At 44.0% G+C, this 20,623-nt stretch overlaps 1 protein-coding gene across 1 annotated transcript; it reads right to left on the reverse strand.

The window, feature by feature from the left end:
- Positions 1 to 2,038: 2,038 nt before the first annotated feature.
- Positions 2,039 to 12,657, reverse strand: LOC144892991 (uncharacterized). Its single transcript, XM_078782159.1, has 2 exons — positions 12,542 to 12,657; positions 2,039 to 3,878 (listed from the first exon to the last, which is right to left on the reverse strand). The coding sequence occupies exons 1-2, from the start codon at positions 12,639 to 12,641 to the stop codon at positions 3,643 to 3,645; spliced, it is 336 nt and encodes a 111-aa protein (XP_078638285.1). The 5' UTR covers positions 12,642 to 12,657; the 3' UTR covers positions 2,039 to 3,642.
- Positions 12,658 to 20,623: the final 7,966 nt, after the last annotated feature.

Here is a 20,623-nt window from a genome sequence, read left to right on the forward strand (position 1 = left end):
GGAAGGGGGAAGGCAGATGACTAAATGTTAGTAATGGGTAGCTCGGTCTGATTTACGAATTTACTGCTCGTTAGTAAAGTATAGTTCGTGTTCAGTTTTACAGTGTACTTGAAATCAAAAATACAGTTTACGTTCATTATTTAATCTTTATTTTTTGTGGGTTTTTTAAAAAGCCAAATTATTTGACATGTTTACCAACAATGGCATAACAGCAAATTAATGAATAAACAAAATCGAGAACTTTATCAATCAAGTCTTCCAAGTGTTGCACATACATAAACACTGTCTTTATCGAAATACTGTTCTTACCTTGATGAAGGTGCAATCGTCTTTCTCTTTAGTTAGCATAAATGTCCACAATGTCCTCTGGAATCCGCTTCGCAGTTAAATCCCCTTCTATGTGAAGAAGAGCGAGTGAAGAAAATCTGTCCTCCCCCATGAATGAGGGCAAACAGTTTCTAATCCGTCTCGTTGCAGAAAAGTTTTGGTCCAAAGTGGCCGTCTCGACTGGAAATGTGAGAGCTGAGTTTGTAATAGTTTGGGTGCCTTCTCCGAGACATTTCCTTTTGAAGTCTCTGAAAGGTAACACCAGATACTGGCAACACCAAGGATACTGGTAAAAAGGTAAATTTCTGCAGCTGCAAGTTGAGGATGTTTTTTGGAGTGGTTCTGCATATTTCTGCAAGAGTGGATGCAGAGGAATGAAATTTATGCCACATCTTAACACTGAGTCACACGCTTCAGCAATCTCCATTGATTATTTTGAGAATCGCCTCTAACGTCAGTATTACCAGCTATGGCATCCAAAACACGGATGTACAATTGCTGATGCCACCTGTTTTTTGTTTTTACTTTTGGTTGCAGTCATTGGTGTTTCCTGTGCATTTGTTTCCTCTTCTACATGCTCTCTTTGACCCAAAGTTGTTGGTACAACAGAGCCGAAACAATAACAATCGCCGAAAGATTCACTGCTCTTTTTTTTGTGAGTGACGTTTGTTCTTGTCTGGCACTGCAATGTCATGGTCTTTACAGAATTCTGTAATTTACTTCCCCATATCATTTGAGCCTTCGTCACTTCTGAGTTTTTCAAGGTACACTTTCATTATGCGTTTGCAAGCGTGGTGCTGATCATTTGAAGTCCACGGCCTTCATCCACCGCTTGGAGTACCACTCTTCCCTCTAGGCTGGAGCCCCTGCCTCACATGTTGCTCAGTTTGACATGAAAACCAAGGCCTTCAATATCATTGGAATTTCCCAATATTAAGCTAAGTCTATCACTTTACCATCACAGACAGGTTCGTGGTCTCTGTCTTCTACCTCCCTTTGTCGTCTTGCACCCTCTACCCTTTCCAAGATCTGTCCCCTCCCCCTGACCCACCCCAGGTTTTTGCAGGGTACACGTGATCTGCCAGTAACCCCCTCTTGGAGAAACCTTTTTTTTATTTCCTGTAAAACCAACTTCCTCAGTCTCCTCAATCTCATTCTTCCCTCCAAGTCTTGAAGACAGCTGTTTACCACAATCACAGATCATTCCCCATTCACAACTGACGTTTCCTCCCCCCAAGACCGTCTCTTTCCAAGTTTCCAGGTTTTCCCTCCTCAGAGTTTTTGGCGGTGTCCATCTTGTTCACCCCTTGCCTTCATTCTCCTCCATCTCTCTCTAGTTTCTCCCTCAACCCTGCTGTTCCTTTTGTTCTGTTACATTCTGATCTGTTCTATGTTCCTCCACAGGCCTCGACATTGTATGCGAAAAAACCCCTCAATCTTAGTTATAATGGGCTCCTTCGGAGTGTGGCACCGAGGCACCGTTGAAAACCCATTATTGCATGCAGATGCTCAGACCAACCCTGAAGTACTATTTCTATGGTTGAGTACACAACTCTCAACCTAAAATAGTCAAACTGTTCGTTAAAAAATAAATAAATAATTGAGCAGGTTTATTGGCAGTTGATGCATTTTGCAAATCAATTTTTGAAAATCACTGTGTTTACTCTTGTACATTGGTAAACATATGCAAGCATCATGCTAAACATACTGCTTACATTGGGTATTTTAATATTGATATCAAGGCTCACGGAAGAACAAAATATCGCACGAGTGATTCGCAGAATTCTTTTTGAAATTTCTTTTCTTTTGTACCTTTTTGATCAAAGAAAACCAAACTGAAAATAAGTACTGAAAACGTTTTTTGAGAAATGAAATCCCAATCAAAGAACATTGGAGCTTTAAATTATGGCTGGGATTGTGATCAGTGGACAGAATTGCTCGTAGAAGTTAGAAAACAGCTGTGGCCATGAAACCTTGGCACTAAACTCAACGTTTGGTCCCAACCTCCGATCTCAAAATCTGTGACTTTGAAACAATCAGTCATGCTTTAGCAAGGGACCATCCAAGGAATAAATACACAAACGGATAGAGGAAGAGGGAAAGGAAAGTCAAAAGTTCTTTGGAGCAAGAAGTGAGAATGGGAATACTGTATATGAAAAAAATAATAATAATAAAAAAAAAAAGGTGGCAGAGGCCAATTCCAGAATTGTTTTGCATACTTAATATGTATATAACCTGCCACATGGTCAATGATGAAAAATACTTTTAAAGCGCGAGAATTGCGAAACAAAAATATGAGGACAATTCAGCCAAACAAAAACAAAAACTAACCCTGACATTGCACAAACTGACGATTATAATACAAGGCAATTCATTGTGTGTTAAATAAAGTGAGAAATTAAATTAGTTATTAAAAGGGACAAAGGTCACATACGAAGAATGCTTACAAAACAGATTTACCACATTCAAATACCTGCACAAGAGGCAAACGGTTAATCTCTCTCCTTTTGCATTCTGCAAATTAAATATTACATTAATTGGCACCAATAGATATTGAATGAAATACCTAATTGCATCCCTTTCTTGAACCCGATGACGGAGGCCCAACGATTCAACACCAAGGTCTGCGGGTGCTGTGTACCATTAACGTAATAGGCTAAAGGTCGTGTAAATGTCTGGCTCGAGCTTCTTTGGTAGCAAAAGCCATGTGGAAAGCTTCGACCCCACAGTTCTGTCGGTTATGGGAAAAGCATGGAATTAAATGGCTTCCTCTTTTCGGTCTGAGCAAAGAATACGCTTTGCTCGTCATTCCTTTAAGGTCCAAGTTGACGAACCTTTTCAGGTCCAAGGTCTGAGATCACCCTTCAAAAAAGGACCAGGATAAAGTTTGCTCCAAAGTCCCAGATCCAGAACCAAAGCATTCCTTCCAGGAAACTTCTTTGTCCAAGACCAAACGGTTCCAAGTGTGCTCCCACATTTTGCATCGTAAGACTACATCTGGGAATGCTGCACATAGGTTGTACAATTTCATGCTTTAGTACGTGAGGAAAGTTCATACCACACACCATGTCAGCTCACACTTCAATTAAGTTAATTAGTCTGCGTTGCAGAGGCGCTTGTGTAATCCTGCGACAAAAGGCGTTTGTGTATCATCCCTGAGCTATGCCACTAATGCAGTGGAACCCCACTGTGGAGAAATGGAGGTAAATAGAGTATCGAGGTAGTCGTCACCGTGACTGCAAATCCGCAGATTCAACTGTGACTCAGATACTCATCTCGAAGGCACACCACGGCTCCACGGTGCAAAGGTGAGAGCTAATGCTCAAAGCTCGACCCTTCATCGATGTATGGGATTTCTGAATTGTCATCCAAGATGGGCTGAGAGTGCCTCCAAGAGGTTTTCTCCTCTTCTCTTCGCTCCTTCTCTCTTTCCATGAGGGCAGCTACGCTGGCAAGAGAGTGACGCCCTGCCCTGCTTTGCCGCACTGAGCTGCTGACCCGAAGCATCACGGGGACAGACGCACCAATGACCCAAGAGGACAGTGCTGGACCTGGAGGAATAAAATGGGTTACAGTGCATGTAAATGCTTTTGTTTGTTTGTATAAAGTGTCAAGGATTGCGGAGGAACGAGAATACACAACAGATCATGGCATGACAGAATGAAAAGAATAGGAGAAAGAGAGAGAGAAAGCGAGAGAGAGAAACAACAACAAACAACAACATGCATTTTAAGGCCATTTTCCCTGCTAGAGCGGGGGTTAGCCTTGCGGTCCCCATGACAATCTTCTCCATTTTGCCCTATTTTCTGCATCTCTCCTTGTTAACCCCCTTGCCCGCATTTCGTCTTCCACCATATTTAGCCAAGTCTTTCTCGGTCTTCCCCGTCCTCTACTTCCTTCTACATTCATTTTCATCACTCTTCTCAACCAGTCACTTTCATCCTTCCTCAACACATGACCAAACCATCTCAACCTGTTCCTCTTCACAGCATCAATCACAGGCAATATTCCCATCATCTTTCGCAATTCATCATTTGTCTTCCTCTCTCTCAACGATACTCCGCACATCCACCGAACCATACACCTTTCCCTTCAGCTTCAACGACACTCCCCTCCTCATCAGCACGCCACTCAGTTCCCGAAACTTCTTCCATGCACATCTCACAACCTCACAACATGCATCTAGCAACCGTTGCCGAGTCTGATCCACCTTCTCCATTCAGCATGTCTCCGAGGTAGCAAAATGTTTTCACACCTTCCAGTTTCACGCCGTCTCCAAGATCCAACTCAACATTTCCTCCATCTGCAGCTCCCTCTGTGCACACCTTACATTTGAATGTAGTTGCCGCACTGGTTAATGACCCTCTCAGACCACTACATTTTTGATGAACCCACTCAGCGCACATTGTACATTGAATGGAGTTCACTCCGACACCCTTCCTGCACACAGCACATGGCCACTTCCCAGTTCTTTCCACCTCACCACATGCTTTACCACTTGTCATCACCTTCGTCTTTCCTATATTCACCTTCAGACCTTTTGTCTCCATACATTCCTTCCACTTGTTCATCTTTTCCTTCAGTCCATCCATACCTTCCGCAATCAACACCAGATCATCTGCATACAACAACTCCCACGGTAAACCCTCCTTTACGTTCTGAGCCAGCACCTCCATCACAGCTACAAATAGTAGTGGACTTAGTACCTACCCCTGATGCACTCCCACCTTCACCTCAAACTCACCACTGTTCCCGTCCTTCGTCCTTACATCTGTGCGCGCTCTTTTGTACATTGCCATCACTACTCTGATCAACCATTCCTCCACTCCTAACTTCCTCAATGCCCATGTCAATACTTCGTGTGGAACCCTATCGAATGCTTTCTCCAGATCAACAAACCCAAGAAACAACTTCTTCCTCTTCTCCATGTACTTATCCTGAAACTGCCTCACAATAAAGAGCGCGTCTATCGTTCCTCTTCCTGGCATAAATCCAAACTGCATTTCGTCGATCTTCACCTTCTTCCTTATCCTCCTCTCCAACACCCTTTCCAATACCTTCATTCCATGCTCCAATAACTTTATCGCTCGGTACGAGCCACACTCCAGAGGGTCACCTTTCCCCTTGTATAGAGGGACGAGGGTACTCAGTTCTCAATCCACTGGAATGCGGCCTTCTTTCACCACCAGATTACAGATCTGTCATTCTCTTCACACCCCAACTTCCTGCTGCCTTCAACATATCTCCCACAACTCCCGTCGGCCCTCCCGCTTTTCTACTCTTCATTGCTTTTATCGCTTCCTCAACTTCCTTCTCAGTTATCTTCTCTGCCGGTCCTAAAACTGGGTTACTCTCGATGTTGCCATCCCATTCATTCTCTGTATTCAACAGCATTTCCATATATCTTTTCCATCTTCCTTTAATGCCATCTGGGTCCACAACGATTTGTCCCACTTCATCCTTCAAACAAGTCACCCCCATCACATCACACCTCTCTTTCGCTATCTGCTTTGCAATCCTGAATACTGCTCTATGACCCTCTTCCGAATCCAAGCGTTCTCCGAACATTTTCCTCCATCCCTCCTGCGCCTTTGGTACCTCTTTCCTTGCAGCCTTCTTGGCTGCCTTATAACTTTCATGCTCTGCTTTTTCTGCTCCCGTAACCTTCGCCTTCTGCCACTCCTTGAACTTCTTCCTCTTCTCGTCCTACCACACACATACCTCACCAACGGCTCCTAACAGACTATCTTTCATTGACATCCAACCACGTTCAAGCTCAACCACATCATCCTCTACCCTACTCAGCCTCTCTTTAAATGCCTCCCTCATGGTCACCTCTTTCAACCTCCACACCTTCATTCTCGGTTGGTACTTCACCCGCCGAGCTCTCCTCGCACCTTTCACCCTTATGTCACAGACAACCAAGTGGTGCTGTGAAACAGCCTCCTCCCCCAGGATCACCTTTGTGTCCCGGAGGTGCCCCCATCTCGCCTACGCACCATCAGGTAGTCAACGGTTGTCGTCGACCCACCTGACGTGTATGTAACAAGCTTATTATCCTCTTTCTGGAACTGAGTATTACAATTCAACAAATCAGCTCCATCAGCAAACTCCAAAATCCTTTCACCTTCTCCATTTCTCACACCATATCCGTAACCCCCATGAACTCCCTCAAAACCGTCCATACTCCTTCCAACATGTCCATTTAGGTCTCCTCCTACCACAACAACTTCCTCATCTTTCACGTTTTCCATCAGCTTCTCTATCGCACACCAGAACTTGTCCTTCTCTTCATCGCTCAAGAAAGAGAGAGAGAAAGAGAGAAAGAGAGAAAGCGAGAAAGCGAGAAAGAGAGAAAGAGAGAGAGAGAGAGAAAGAGAGAAAGAGAGAAAGAGAAAGAGAGAAAGAGAGAAAGAGAAAGAGAGAGAGAGAGATCAAGGGATACACCAACATGATGGTTGAGGAACACAACAGAGGGAGACTTCGAAAAATAAGGGATGTGGGGAAAAATGAGAGCAATGGAAGGTCACAGTGGGTGAACAAGATTGATCCAGCCACAAACTCTCAATCATCTTCATCGGCGGAGGCATAAAAAATAGCGACAATGCCCCCACACTCACCAGGTAGAACCAAGGGTTACTCTCCAAAAACATCCAAAATTCTGTTGTATATTTTTGAAAGCCCGCTTGGAGTTTGCAAAAAAGCACCAAAAGGACTCTCAGACTGTGAGAAACAAGATTCTGTGGTCTTTCACGTGTCTTTCACTGAGGAGAGGCTTCCGTCTGGTCACTCTGCCATAAAGCCCAGATCGGTGGAGTGTTGCAGTGATGGTTGTCCTTCTGGAACTTTCTCCCATCTCCACACAGGATCTCTGGAGCTCAGCCAGAGTGACCATCGGGTTCTTGGTCACCTCTCTTACCAAGGCCCTTCTCCCCCGATTGCTCAGTTTGGCCAGGTGGGGAGGCAACTCCAGGCAGAGTCCTGCTTGTTCCAAACTTTTTCCATTTAAGAATTATGGAGGCCACTGTGCTCTTGTGAACCTTCAATGCAGCAGAGGTTTTTTTTGTAGGCTTCCCCAGATCTGTGCCTCGACACAATCCTGTCTCTGAGCTCTGCAGGCAGTTCCTTCGACCTCATTGCTTGGTTTTTGCTCTGATATGCATTGTCAGCTGTGAGACCTTATATAGACAGGTGTGTGCCTTTCCCAATCATGTCCAATCAATTGAATTTACCACAGGTGGACTCCAATCAAGGCTGGAGAAACGTCGCAAAGATGATCAAGAGAAATGGGAGGCACCCGAGCTAAATTTCAAGTGTCATAGCAAAGGGTATGAATACTTATGTCAATGTGATATTTCAGTTTTTTTTTTTAAATAAATTTGCAAAACTTTCTAAAATCCTGTTTTCTCTTTGTCATTACTAGGGCATGCCCGTACTATATCTATATCTAAAATTATATCCCCCCCCTCTATTTACATGAAATGGTTTGGTCCAAAGCGAACGGCTTGCGAGTACGGTGACAATCCCCCCCCTCTATTTACATGAAATGGTTTGGTCCAAAGCGAACGGCTTGCGGAGTTTGGTAAAGAAAAGAAATCGCCATAGCGTGCCCAAACGCGCAGGAAAGCGAAAGAATCGCAAATTTAAGGAAATGCCCGTACTTCCGTAAGGAAGAGAAAAAAAATGAAAAGGACAAACATTCCAAACCGCGAGGGAAAATAACACGGCACGTCGACACAACAACGTGTCCTGTGATTGGCCGTACGTGGCTGCCAGTAGCTGCCCCCAAAAAAAAGCTTTCACCGTCCGGCGACTGAATTTAAGGGGAAAAATAAAACGCTCTTCGCTTAAAACAACGCCCTTCGCTCTGACTGAATTGGGACAATGTTTTTATGTTTTTAATTGAATTACTATCCGTAATGGCGCACGCTCTCACGGGAGCTCCGGAAGGTCGTATATCGCAGTTACGATGAATCGCAAATTCGTTTTTATTAGTTTTATATTAGTTTTAAAACATAGTTTAACGCCAACATAGCGCCAACATAGTTTGCAAACGTGAAATAAATGAATACGCTCTCAAATGTGCCGTCCGAGGCAGAGTGTGTTCGCCACGTTCGGCACACGCGATAGCTCGCTGCTCTCTGATTGGTTGAATCGTTTTTTGGACATAGCTCGGTAAGTAATTGTCCGATTAATATGAAACCTTGAAAAGGCACATCCTCGGGTCCCCAGCAATATACATGGCAAGTTTAAAGTATATCGGACCCGTGGTTGTCGAGAAACAGCGGTCACAGACAAACAAACACACAGAGATTACTGGAATTATGGATAGATGGGGTATTGAGTGTAGATTGATGAGGGAAAAAATGAATTTAAACGATTTCAGCATAAGGCTGCAACATAACAAAATGTGAAAAAAGTGAAGGGGTCGGAATACTTTCTGAATGCACTGTAAATCAAAGATGGCAATATCGAGTATGTGTGGTCACCTTTTAACCTTTTACCACCTTTTAAACGTACGTACCATTTTAAAGTTTATGAAGACACATTCATGGTCTTATAGCACGAATGAATGAATGAATATGAATGATCGTTTTAAGGCATGGCTGGCGGACTCCATGCATGGCTGGCGGACTTCCTCTCTGGTCGTAGTCAACGTGTGGCCCTGAATGGGTTTCTCTCATCTCCTCTTCCTGTTCAGGCTGGAGTTCCCCAAGGTCGTGTTCTGGGCCCTGTGCTTTTTCTGGTCTTCATCAATGATCTCTCTGACTCTCTTGAAAATCCTCTCTATCTCTTTGCTGACGACTCTACTCTCTGTCGCTCCATTCCTCATCCCTCAGATCGGCAGTCTGCAGCCTCCTCACTCTCTGCAGACCTGGACAAAATCACAGACAGGGCAAACAAATGGAACATGTCTTTCAATCCTGATAAATCTCACACTCTTACGATGTCTCTCCGAAAAGACCGACTGGACAACCCTCCCATCCACTTTCTGAATAATCCTCTCCAAGAAGTTCTGTCACTCAAGCTTTTGGGTCTCACTATTTGCCATGATCTTTCCTGGGAAAACCACATTTCAAATCTGGCCTCCAAAGCCAGTCGCCGACTGGGCATCCTCCGTCGTGCGAAGTCCTTCCTTGGCACACCTGAGCTCCTCACCACATACAAGGCTTTCATCCGCAGCTCTATGGAATACTGCTCTCCCCTCTGGTCTGGTGCTCCTGCCTCACACCTAGCTCGTCATCACGCTGTTGAAACCAAAGCGTTCAGAATCATTGGAATCTCCCGCGATGAAGCTAACTCCAAGGGCCTTTCACTCACTCACCGCAGGCAGGTTGGTGGTCTTTCCGTCTTCTACCGACTCCTCTCTGGCCTTGCCCCCCCCAGCTCTCTCTGGGCTCTGTCCCCCAAATATTCCTACAGGTCGCACAAGATCTGCCTGCAACCCTCTTGTGGTTAAACTGCCAAAATCAAGACTTTCTGCTCACCTTCACTCCTTCATTCCTCTTTTCTCCCGCCTCTGGAACAAACTCCCTCACTCTCTTCAATCCCACTCCATCCTCCAGGTCTTTAAAACAGCTGTTCACCACCATCTCTTATCCTCCCCCATCCAAAACCTTGATCTTTTCTACCCCCGCTAATTTCGGTCCCCTTGTGTTTTATACCTCCCCCCCCCCTCCCCCTGCCTCCTCCCCCCCAAGCCCTCTCCCTCCCACACTTCTCCCTGCTCTCAAATGTTGTGGTTGTGTGCTTCCCCTTCTCTCCCCATCTTGTCTTCCGTGCCCTCTTTTTGTATATTTTGTTTGTCTGGTTGATTTGTTTGTGAAATAAATGTTAGCTCTTTCACGAGCCTCGATTCAGTATACAAAAAAAAAAAAAGAAAAAAAAAAAGAAGGCCATTTTCCCCGCTAGAGCGGGGGTTAGCCTTATAGCACGAATGTATCGATTAATTACCAAGAAATGTATAGAACCATAATATACAAAAAAAACACTGCACTGACAGACTAAATATTTCATAATATGCTTACTAGTAATCAGTACGCTGAATGAGGATGTTGTTTGTCGCCAGCCAAGAAACACGGGAGGTTTAGCCCCTTGTGCACACGAGGAAGCAGACAGCCGTGCGATGCTTCATGTTGCTGATGTAGCCAAACAACACAACACTCTTCTCATCCGTACTGTGGACAGTGATGTAGTTGTTCTGGCAGTGTATGTATATAAAAAGCTACAAGTGACACTGGATGCTCTATGGGTGGCGTTCGGCACAGGCAAGCATATGTGCATGGTACCAGCTCATGATATCTCAGCTGCAATTGGTCCTGAGAAGTCCATTGCTCTTCCAATGTTTCATGCCATTACTGGGTGCGATACGACCTCTTGCTTTGCTGGCAGAGGAAAGAAGACTGCTTGGGATACATGGAGCATGTGCCCTGAGGTTACAATGGAGTTAATGAAGCTGATGGAACAACCACAAAATGTCAGATGTTGATGCTATTATTGATGTTCTGGAGAGATTCGTCGTACTTTTTTTATGACCGAACAAGTTCTAAACACCATGTTGATGAGCTCAGGATCGACCTATTCACACGGAAAGGCAAAGACGTGAGCAACATTCCACCGACCAAGGGTGCTCTACTTAGGCACACTAGACGAGCAGTATACCAGGCCGGTCACATCTGGAGTCAGGTGCTTGAAGCAAAGGTTACGCCTCCACAACCGGACGGATGGGGATGGACTCGTAGTAGTGATGGAAACTGGGATGTTCTTTGGAGCAGTCTTCCTGAAGCCAGCAGAGTTTGCAGAGAACTTATTCGATGCGGTTGTACCAATGGCTGTCGAACAAACTGCAAATGCACAAAAGCAGCCCTGCCGTGTACAGCTTTGTGCGAATGTGGGGGTTCTTCCCATGATTAGTTCATGTGATATCTGGCATTTCACATTTGATGGTAAACCTAACTGACTCATGGCACATTGGTATCTACAACAATAAGTAACTCGGCTTCGTATTCGTATTCGTTTTGACTGTTATTTTTTTAATAGCACTATAAGTTTAATTTATGGTACATGTATCTTATATTTCATCAATACAAAAAGCAATACAAAGACCACCAAATGTTGTGTCTCTGTAAACTGGAAAAGGGCACTTATGTTCCAAAAGTGGTACAAGACGTGATCACACAAACTCATAATTGCCTTCTTTGAATTCTATGACCCCAAAAACCTATATATAGGCACCAGAATTAAGATTCTAGGCCTCTTGGTTGTTGAGTTATATAGTATTTTAGTATTAGACATATTGTCCCAGCCCTACTTTGTCATAGGCCAAAACTGGGATGGCACTAGATCTATTTTTTCTTGTAATGGCCAAGTGATGATATGTACCAAGTTTGATGCTTTTATCAAAAAGTGAACGATTCTTCCCCCGATCCGCTCTACTACAAGCCCGATGGTGGTTTGGTACCTCACTTCCTTTGCAAGCCGCACAATCCGAGATATCAAATAAGGATGTGTCGGAGCACAGACTACGTCCTAATGATGGGTGTAGGTCTCACGAAGTCTTGGCGCATTATGCCAGGAACCATTGCAGAGCAAATCTCGAAGGTGCTCGGCCATCTTCGGCAGCGGTGGTGCTGGGCCAGTGATATTGATCCTGCGGCACCGGTAATCCATCTCCTCAAATGGCTTCGCCCTATCGATGCCCAGGCTGTTGTTTGGGCCAGGCCTGATATAGGTGCCAGTGTTGAGAGACAGAGACAGAGACAGAGAGAGAGAGAGAGAGAGAGAGAGAGAGAGGCAGAGAGGAAGTACCCCACCCCATCTTCTTGCAGTAGGGGGAGGGGAGTCGGCCCAACATCACATTGCAGCAACACCTGGGTGGACCTAATGGTCCAGCTCACGTGGCTATTATCCCAGGTGGCTTGGATTTCCATAAATTAACACATGCTGTTCCATCCAGAGAAAGCTACATGAAGCAACGAAGAAAAAAAAGCTACACAAGGTAAGCCCGTTGCTGTTTCAAACCCTACCCGGGTTCTTCTACAGCTGCAAACATTGACAAGTAGTACATGCCTGACAATCCCAAGGAAGTAATATTTTCAGGTTTAACATCCAACTTCTACATTTCCATTCACCAAATGAAATCAGTACAACAACATTACCTACCTACTAAACATACTACAGCAAAGGGGAGGTGGGTGTAAGAGACATAACCTACTCAGAATTGAGGTGCATTCGTCGAGGAGGCTCTCAGAGCTATCCGTGTTTCCTACAGAACCACCTTCATCATCAGACACCAGGGGCTCCAGCATCACCATCCGCAAAGTGAGTTCCTCCCTGGTGTTGGACAAGCAAACAAATAAACATATTTTTTTTAAACTTTGAAAGTGAAAAATTAATCAGAAGGCAACTTTGCTTCATCAGTAATTAGCTTTGAAACACTTGTGAAAAATTCTGGGAGGATGTCCTTAAGTGATGGTGAGATCAAATGTTGGCATGCAGCTGGTGAGACCTCATGACATTTGATATTTGCAGTAATGTGATGTCCCCACCCTCACCTTGAAATAGTATTTAGCACCTGGTACATGATGCCTGCACAGTCTGGATAAAGACCACTTGTTGGTCAAAGCTTCAGCCAGAGCCTTGGCTGCCAGGCTGCTATTTGAGGTGGTGGGCAGCTATACTTCATTTTTCTAACCTACCTTGATAAAGTACATACTGTATTTTAAAAATAGGGGCAATACCCATAGGTGCTCACCTGGTAGAATAAAGCAGTATACTATACCGACTAAAGTTATTTTAAACAGTATCATGGTACTTTAAACAAATTTCAATGGTTGCTAGAAGACAGCAGCATGTAGAATCATACTAACGTAATCACCATGACTTTAAACAATCAAACAAAAAAAAATACTTCCCTCCCCTCCACAACTGGATCTACAGGAGGAGGGAGGGGAAGCGTTGCTCCCCCAAAATAGGTATTTGCTTCCTCCTCAGAAACTACATAAGCAATTCCAATGAAACTTGACCACAACCTTCATCACCCATGATGTACCAAAGTTTGTCAACCGCATGAAAAAAACGAGGTCTATGTAATTATTTTCAGTCACCATCTCTTCATTTGTTGGTTGTTTGGGCCCAGTGGTGTTTCACTAGGCCCCCAGTGATGTTCATAATATTTTCGAATAGTCAAACTACGTCCCCAGTGGTGTTTGTTGGTTCACGAGTTATCAAGTGACCACTTTATTCGTCATGTGTGTGCATCTGTCTGTCTCTGTGTGTCGGTCTGTCCGCAGCATAACTACCCGATGATATCATCCGATCTTGATGAAACTTGGATGGGAGGTTGATATCATGATCTAGTTGTGTCCTGCCTAGAGTGGGCATATTGCGTCCATTGTGGGCGGAGCCACGCCTGAAAAAGATGTCTTTTTAGGGTGTAATCGAGTTCAAGCTACATCTTCTCTGAGGGGTTTGGTGGAATCTGACAGGGGTTTCGATATTTGGTTCGGCCAATGTCATGTGTCTAGCACCAACGGAGCTCGATTTTTATTTTATTTTATTTTTCATTTTATTTATTTATTTATTTATTATTATTTATTATTTTCATTTCATTTTTCACCGAATTTTCGGTATTGTGTAGTTAACTAACCTCATAACTGATTATACATTATTTTCTATCTCATTTCAAGGTCAGTAACCTTCATTTTGACATTTCCGGGCCTGGCCTGTCCGGGCCTGTTTCGGTTACAGTCCGTCCTTTGTCATTGAATACCGCTCGCTCGTGAACCGTCGTCGTCTGACTTGTAATAGTTTATAATGGTCAATCACTACGCCCCTACTGGTGTTTATAATAGTTAATAAGAGTCAATCACTATGCCCCCGGTGGTGTTTATAATAGAGGACATGGATTTGTCCCCCCCATTGGAGGAAGACCCTCTCATGTTCAGGCCGTTGGTGCTCCTAAGGTTGGCAGCAAGTGCCCCGGAAGCATTGACCGAAAGAGAGTGGCAATCATATATGTGGCAAAATTGCATGCTTGGTCAGGGTCCCCCAGATAGCTCAGATGACAGAGCACTTGTATGGTTTGCCAGAGGACCTGGGTTTGATTCCTGGTCTGGGCATGTAATTTTCCCACATACATCAATTTAATTATGAGGTATTATGTGTCGATCAGTGACAAAAGTCTCAAATTAATCAATTTTAAATTCAGGCTGTAACACAACAAAATGTGAGAAAAGTAAAAGGGTGTGAATACTTTCTGAAGGCAATGTATTTCCTGGTAACAATAGAAATGATGTGTGAATGATCAATCCTTGTGCATGCAAGTAAATACATGGTCTTAGCATTGAACCCGTTGCTTCGCTAATGGTAGTTAAAAAAACATAGCTTGGATAATATTGTTGCGGATATGAGGACTGTATATTTTTTTTTATTGTGTGCTTTATTATTGTGATTATTGTTTATTCTGTGCCTCCTGCCTCCGGAGCTGTGTAAAGACCAAAAGGGCGTCCCATAGTCCACAAGCATACACGTCAGCCAAGTAATAGAATATACCTGTTGATAGTTATCTCTTATTCTGTGTTTTAGGGTAAGGCTGTGTCTCCCATTAATTGAAGTACTCCATTGCACCAGTGAAAGAGATAGATTCCCTTCCATTCCCATCACCAATTACCTCCGATCCAATTGCCGCCATTGGCCACGAGGCAGGGTTGGGGAAGAAAGGCGTGTCTCCACCTCGTCAGAGGGGGAGGAGTGAACCAGCCCCGCTCGACCAACCATGAGCCAGGGGTTTGGCTACAGAGGGCGGAGGAAGAGCGGTCGGGGAGGTTCGCAAAGGTTGAGGGGCGGGGGCCTACATAACCCAAGGCAGGGGTGTGGCCAAAAGAGATGAGTTTTTACCGGCAGACACAAGGGAGCCCAAGCCGTGGAGAGGAGTCAGAGAGATTCGCTTTTACAAGAGACTGGAAGAGTTGAGCTTCTACCAGAGACAAGACGGTTGAGCTTTTACAGAGAAGAGAGAACCCGTCACACCAAGGCTCCACCAAGCTCCGTGTTGGCTCCACCAAGCTCCGTGTTGGCTCCACCAAGCTCCGTGTTGGCTCCACCAAGCTCCGTGTTGGCTCCACCAAGCGTGCACCTCCAGCCGTCCACCTTCTGCCATTCCTGGCATTCCCCGCGTGAGTCAGTGTCTTTGTTTGTTCTGTCCTGGGTAGTTAAGTCAAGTCTGCATAAGCTAATCATTTTCACTGTGTCACCTGCGTCTCATGTGCTTGTAAATAAACGTGCCTGCTTTCTTTTTGCTTATGTGTGTAAATAGTAAATAAATTTAGTAGTATTTCCAACCTTTTTGTCTTCGTTTTCCTCTTTGCATTGCGTCGTTTTCGTCTTTTCCCTCATTGAGCAGCTGGGGTGCGATACGGCCAAAGTCTGGGTGAATCGGGTGAGTTTTGTTAGGTCGCGGTCTTACACCACCGCTCGGTCTATAACATCTAACCGCGATCTGTAACAATATGTTACAATACAGTTAATATTTGCAATTTTTTTTGATTCCCGAAACATTTTGTTTACTGCTAACAACCCAGCGTTAATTTTAGTAATATGTACACTTGTTCAGCAAAAAACAATATTAACTAGAACGGCACTCAGTAGAGAGCATACCTCCGCCTGGTTGGCCACATCACTCAATGGTGAAGAATCACTGAAAAAATTCTACTAGCCGCATCCGGATCCGAATCTTCACCAAAATTGAATCTAGTCTTCCTTGTCACACACACAACTTGTCCACCAAGTTTCGTCCAAATCCATCTGTAACTTTTTGAGATATCCCACTATGTATCGTTTTTGGCCCCATCTCCCAATGGTGAAGAATCACTTTTAAAATTCTACCAGCCGGATACGAATCTGGATCTTCATCAAAATCTAATCATTTCGTCCTTGTCACATATGATACCTCTCTGCCAAATTTCGTCCGAATCTGTCCATAACTTTTGAGATATCTTGTTCACAAACAAACAAACGGACAGACAGGGGTGAAAGCATAACCTCCATCCACCTTCGACGGCGGAGGTAAAAATGATCAATGGGTATAAGTAGGAACGCTGGAGCGGTAAAAGAGCAAGGGGGGGAAGAATTAATTTCACGGCAAAAAATAAACCACTTTATCCTTCCCTTTATCGATTTAGCAGCAAATTGAAGAAGAAAGAGGTATCAAATCTAAATAAAGAGTATCATAGGAATTACACATACATCATGATGCTCACGATCCAAACGGAAGTACCTACTAGTCAGGTTCACTTTGTAATTTCGTTGGAATTTTTGGGGGATTTGGAAAACTATATATTTTTGGAAACTATATTGTATAGTCAGTCAGAAAACCAATGTTGCTATTTGCACAGACTCCTGTATGGCGGCCATCTTGGATTTTCAAAATTGCCGCCGTAGAACTAATAGAACTCAATATCTCAGCTTCTAAATAACATAGAGCTTTGATTCTAACGGCTAAACATACATTTTCAAGGGCCCCGAATCCAATGGTAACAAGTTCGATAAGCTAGACATGACCATAGAGCTCCTATGTGGCGGCCATCTTGGATTTTTCAAACTGGCCGCCGTAAAACTGATGTAACTCACCTTCTAAAGAGCACAGAGCTTTGATTCATCATTGAGTAAAGTCATCATCATCCTCATCATCATCATCGCTTTCGTTCATCACATCTTGAGAGTCCTCATCATTTTGGCATTGGATGTCACACTGACAAAGGTCTGTACAAGCCAAGTTGTTTGTTCTGCAGGAACATCTAGATGAAGAACAGTCTGTTTTGCACTGACATCTAACCATTTGAATGATGGCCTTGGGGGCTGGAGGCTCCTCAGTTGTGGTTGGTTTCACTTGTCCATCCGTGTCTTTGTAAAAGCCGTTTTGCAGGGGATTCAGCTGAGGATCCTGTTGAGCAATGCTTGCCTGACCCCACACTCTGGCTTGGATATGGACTCCAAGGATGTGCTGCTTGAGAGCTCCAAGAGTAGGAGGAAGCCTGTCACTTTCTGCCATGTGTTTGCAAAAGAGATACCATCGTAGTTCGGGGATGCTGTCGATGTGGATGCCATTTGGAGAGTAAGCAGCGCATACAAAGTTAGCTAGTGTGGACAACATGTCCTCCGTCACTTCAGTTGCATCTAAAAGCATTCGCACGGTGTCTATGACATCTTCACTTGCTTTGAGGTAGACATGCAGCCAGGTTGCTTTGCCTATTCGAGAGAACCTCCCAGTGTTGTCTGCCCCTGTGAAAGCATGAAAGGCTGGCAACACCTTTGCTCTTTCGACCCCTAGAGCTGTCCACAGTGGCTCTATTTGAAGTATTCCAGAGGCCATGGAAATGGATGTATTCCTCAGCAGTAGGTCATAGTTTGCTATGACTAGTACTAGGACATCTGTGTCGGGAGAGAAGAACACCAACTGCGCATCTTGTGGGTTTCGCTGGGATGCCAGCACGGCCTGGTGGATCAACAGGGTGTCAGCTTCTTCATGGTTGTTGTCCTCGAAGAGCAGGTCACTGTTGCTCCTAGTACGCCCTGAAGCAGACGTGATGATCAACTTGGATGAGTGACTGTTGTATTCTAGAGCTTTCGCTGCCAGATAGTCAGTCAGATCAGCCTTTGTTTTGTCATGAGAAAGGAATCTGCTCATTGGGATGTGTTTGATGTTGGTGTCATCTCTGACTTGATACTGTACTGCATCCTTTCCTTGCCTTCTTTTAGCCCTGGTAGCACTCTTCAGAGAATCGTTTTTGTACGTGTCAAAGACCAGTATGATCTCATCACAATCTTTTGTTAGAGACATGAGTCTGTCATTGAAGCATTCACCCAGATCGTTGACTTTCACTACAGTGGCTGGTTTCTTTGTCAGCTTATGCACAAGTACCATCCCATCCACCAGTGCAATCTTCCGATTTGTAGGTTTACTAGATGTGGATGCCATAGTTCTTGTGTCCATTGGATCTTCTTGTAGAACACTTGCAGCTGGTGTCTGCTGCTGATCTTCGGGGTGAATTTCTGCTCTTGCTAACTTGTCGAGGAGATGAATTAACTTCGACTTGTCAGTGCATGGAAGAATTGTCCCATCTGGAGCGAACAGTGCTCTTGGTGTCACAATGAACTCGTAATTTCCGATGGCATATTTCTGGTTGACGTCTCTGTTTGACTTGGCAAGGACCATGAGCCTTCCGTACAGTTCCTTAGTCTCCTTCAGATCCACAGTCCTGTCTCTGAGTTTCACTGTGGTTCTCTTGTTCCCAGACGTGAACATCTTGTTGTTCTCCTTCTTGACTGGTGCCCAGAGGCTAACATCTCCATTGATACGCTCCGACACGTAGTCTTCATACAACTTCTGACCAGTGACATCAATGTTCAAGATCTGTGGTACATACTCGTCTGGGATGTAAGCATTCGTTATCACATTGTGCAGCTTGTCACCTTCAGTGTCAAATGGATTCCCGTGACTCAGTATCGCAGCCTTGATCTTGTTGATTGCTTCATGCTCCCTCTTGACTGCACTTGGACCAAGGTCATGATGTTCTGTGATCTTGTCACCTTCCAGGCCAAACTGACTCTTGAAGTCTTTTGACAGGCGTGATAATTCTGGTGTAACCATGAAGAATCTCTGTCTAGCATTGGCATTATTAGAGATGAATTTAGAAGCTCTATTTAGAAGATGAGATCCTGAGAAACATCAATTTTATGGCGGCCAGTTTGAAAAATCCAAGATGGCCGCCACATAGGAGCTCTATGGTCATGTCTAGCTTATCGAACTTGTTACCATTGGATTCGGGGCCCTTGAAAATGTATGTTTAGCCGTTAGAATCAAAGCTCTATGTTATTTAGAAGCTGAGATATTGAGAAAAATTAGTTATACGGCGGCAATTTTGAAAATCCAAGATGGCCGCCATACAGGAGTCTGTGCAAATAGCAACATTGGTTTTCTGACTGACTATACAATATAGTTTCCAAAAATATATAGTTTTCCAAATCCCCCAAAAAATCCAACGAAACTTTAAATCTGGACATACTGAACCTGACTATACACTGGAAGTAAACTTGTCAGCTGTTGCACACCAAAAGGTGTCAAAAAGTGAGAATGTGCACGTTCGGTGAGATGATTTTAATTAAACACGTTACCGATTAATTATTCATTATAATTATTGTTCGTGTACTGCACAGCGCTGTCACTATCCTAGCGCATTGTGTGCAGCTCTCTGGCAGCTGTACACTTGTCATGTAGCATCATTCGCTACCAAGATACATTTGGTGTCTTATCGCATTTAAAACGAGAAAGAGCAATCATGGATTGCAGACCCTCACCAGGACGTGTTTCAGTGGTTTTTAAGGCTTTTGTATTAAAACAAATACGGCGGCCGAACCACGTGACCGACGATGTCATAATTATTGTTTTTCTCCACCAATTTATCCCTGGATGATGCTCAAGAAATTTCATCTTGATCGGATGAAGTTTTGTACTTGTCGAATTATGACGTCATAATGGAGGCACCTATGACATCATCATTAACATATTTTATTCCACATGGAGAGTTCTTTACAATGAGCCATGTCTCAATTTTTTCTATTCAGCACTTTCAGAGATATGTATAGAGGTGCAAAGTTTTTCAGTTTTTCAAAGATGGCGGCCAAATCACGTGACCGATGACGTCAAAATTATTTTTTTTTCTCCACCAGTTTATGCCGACATGGCACTCAAGAAATTGCATCTTGATTGGATGAAGTTTTGTACTTGTCGAATTATCGAATTATGACGTCATAGTGGAGGCCTTGGACCGAGAGAGTTAAAAGTTAGAGTTAAAAGTTAAAAGAGTTAAAAAGTTAAAAGTTAAAAGTGAGTTAAAAATTGGGCACAGTCTATTCCAGGGCAAGGGGCAAATTCCAGGGCAAATCATAAATTTTCATCGAAAAATCATCACTTTTCATCCTATTGACCTGAGATTTGATCAAGATCGTCAATTTTGATCTTGATGAAATGGACAATTTTCTGGATCAACTGCAACCTTTTTTCTGGGTGGGGGGAGGGTGGGGGGAGGGGGTGGGTGGGTGGGGAAGGGGGGTGGATTTTGCAAATATCGTGCTCTGCATGACGTCTTCCTTCTTGTTTGTTTGTTTGTCTGTTTGTCTGCACAGAATAAATATGATTTTCTCTGCAACCGTTGGTGCGATTGACAGAAAATTTTCACCATAGGTGCAACTCCACCTGTACAATTTTTATGATAATTATGACGTCATATGTCACGTG

The sequence above is a fragment of the Myxine glutinosa genome, chromosome 7 (genome assembly GCF_964187855.1).
Source record: "Myxine glutinosa chromosome 7, kmMyxGlut1.1, whole genome shotgun sequence".
Lineage (NCBI taxonomy): Eukaryota > Metazoa > Chordata > Myxini > Myxiniformes > Myxinidae > Myxine > Myxine glutinosa.

Bases quoted from the DNA above. Each gene is read 5' to 3' on its own strand.
- LOC144892991 (XM_078782159.1), bottom strand. From the start codon at position 12,641: ATGGTGATGCTGGAGCCCCTGGTGTCTGATGATGAAGGTGGTTCTGTA. The intron at 3,879-12,541 runs GTAGGTTATGTC...TTATTCCTCCAG, and splicing joins CGAATGCACCTCAATTCTGA to GTCCAGCACTGTCCTCTTGG.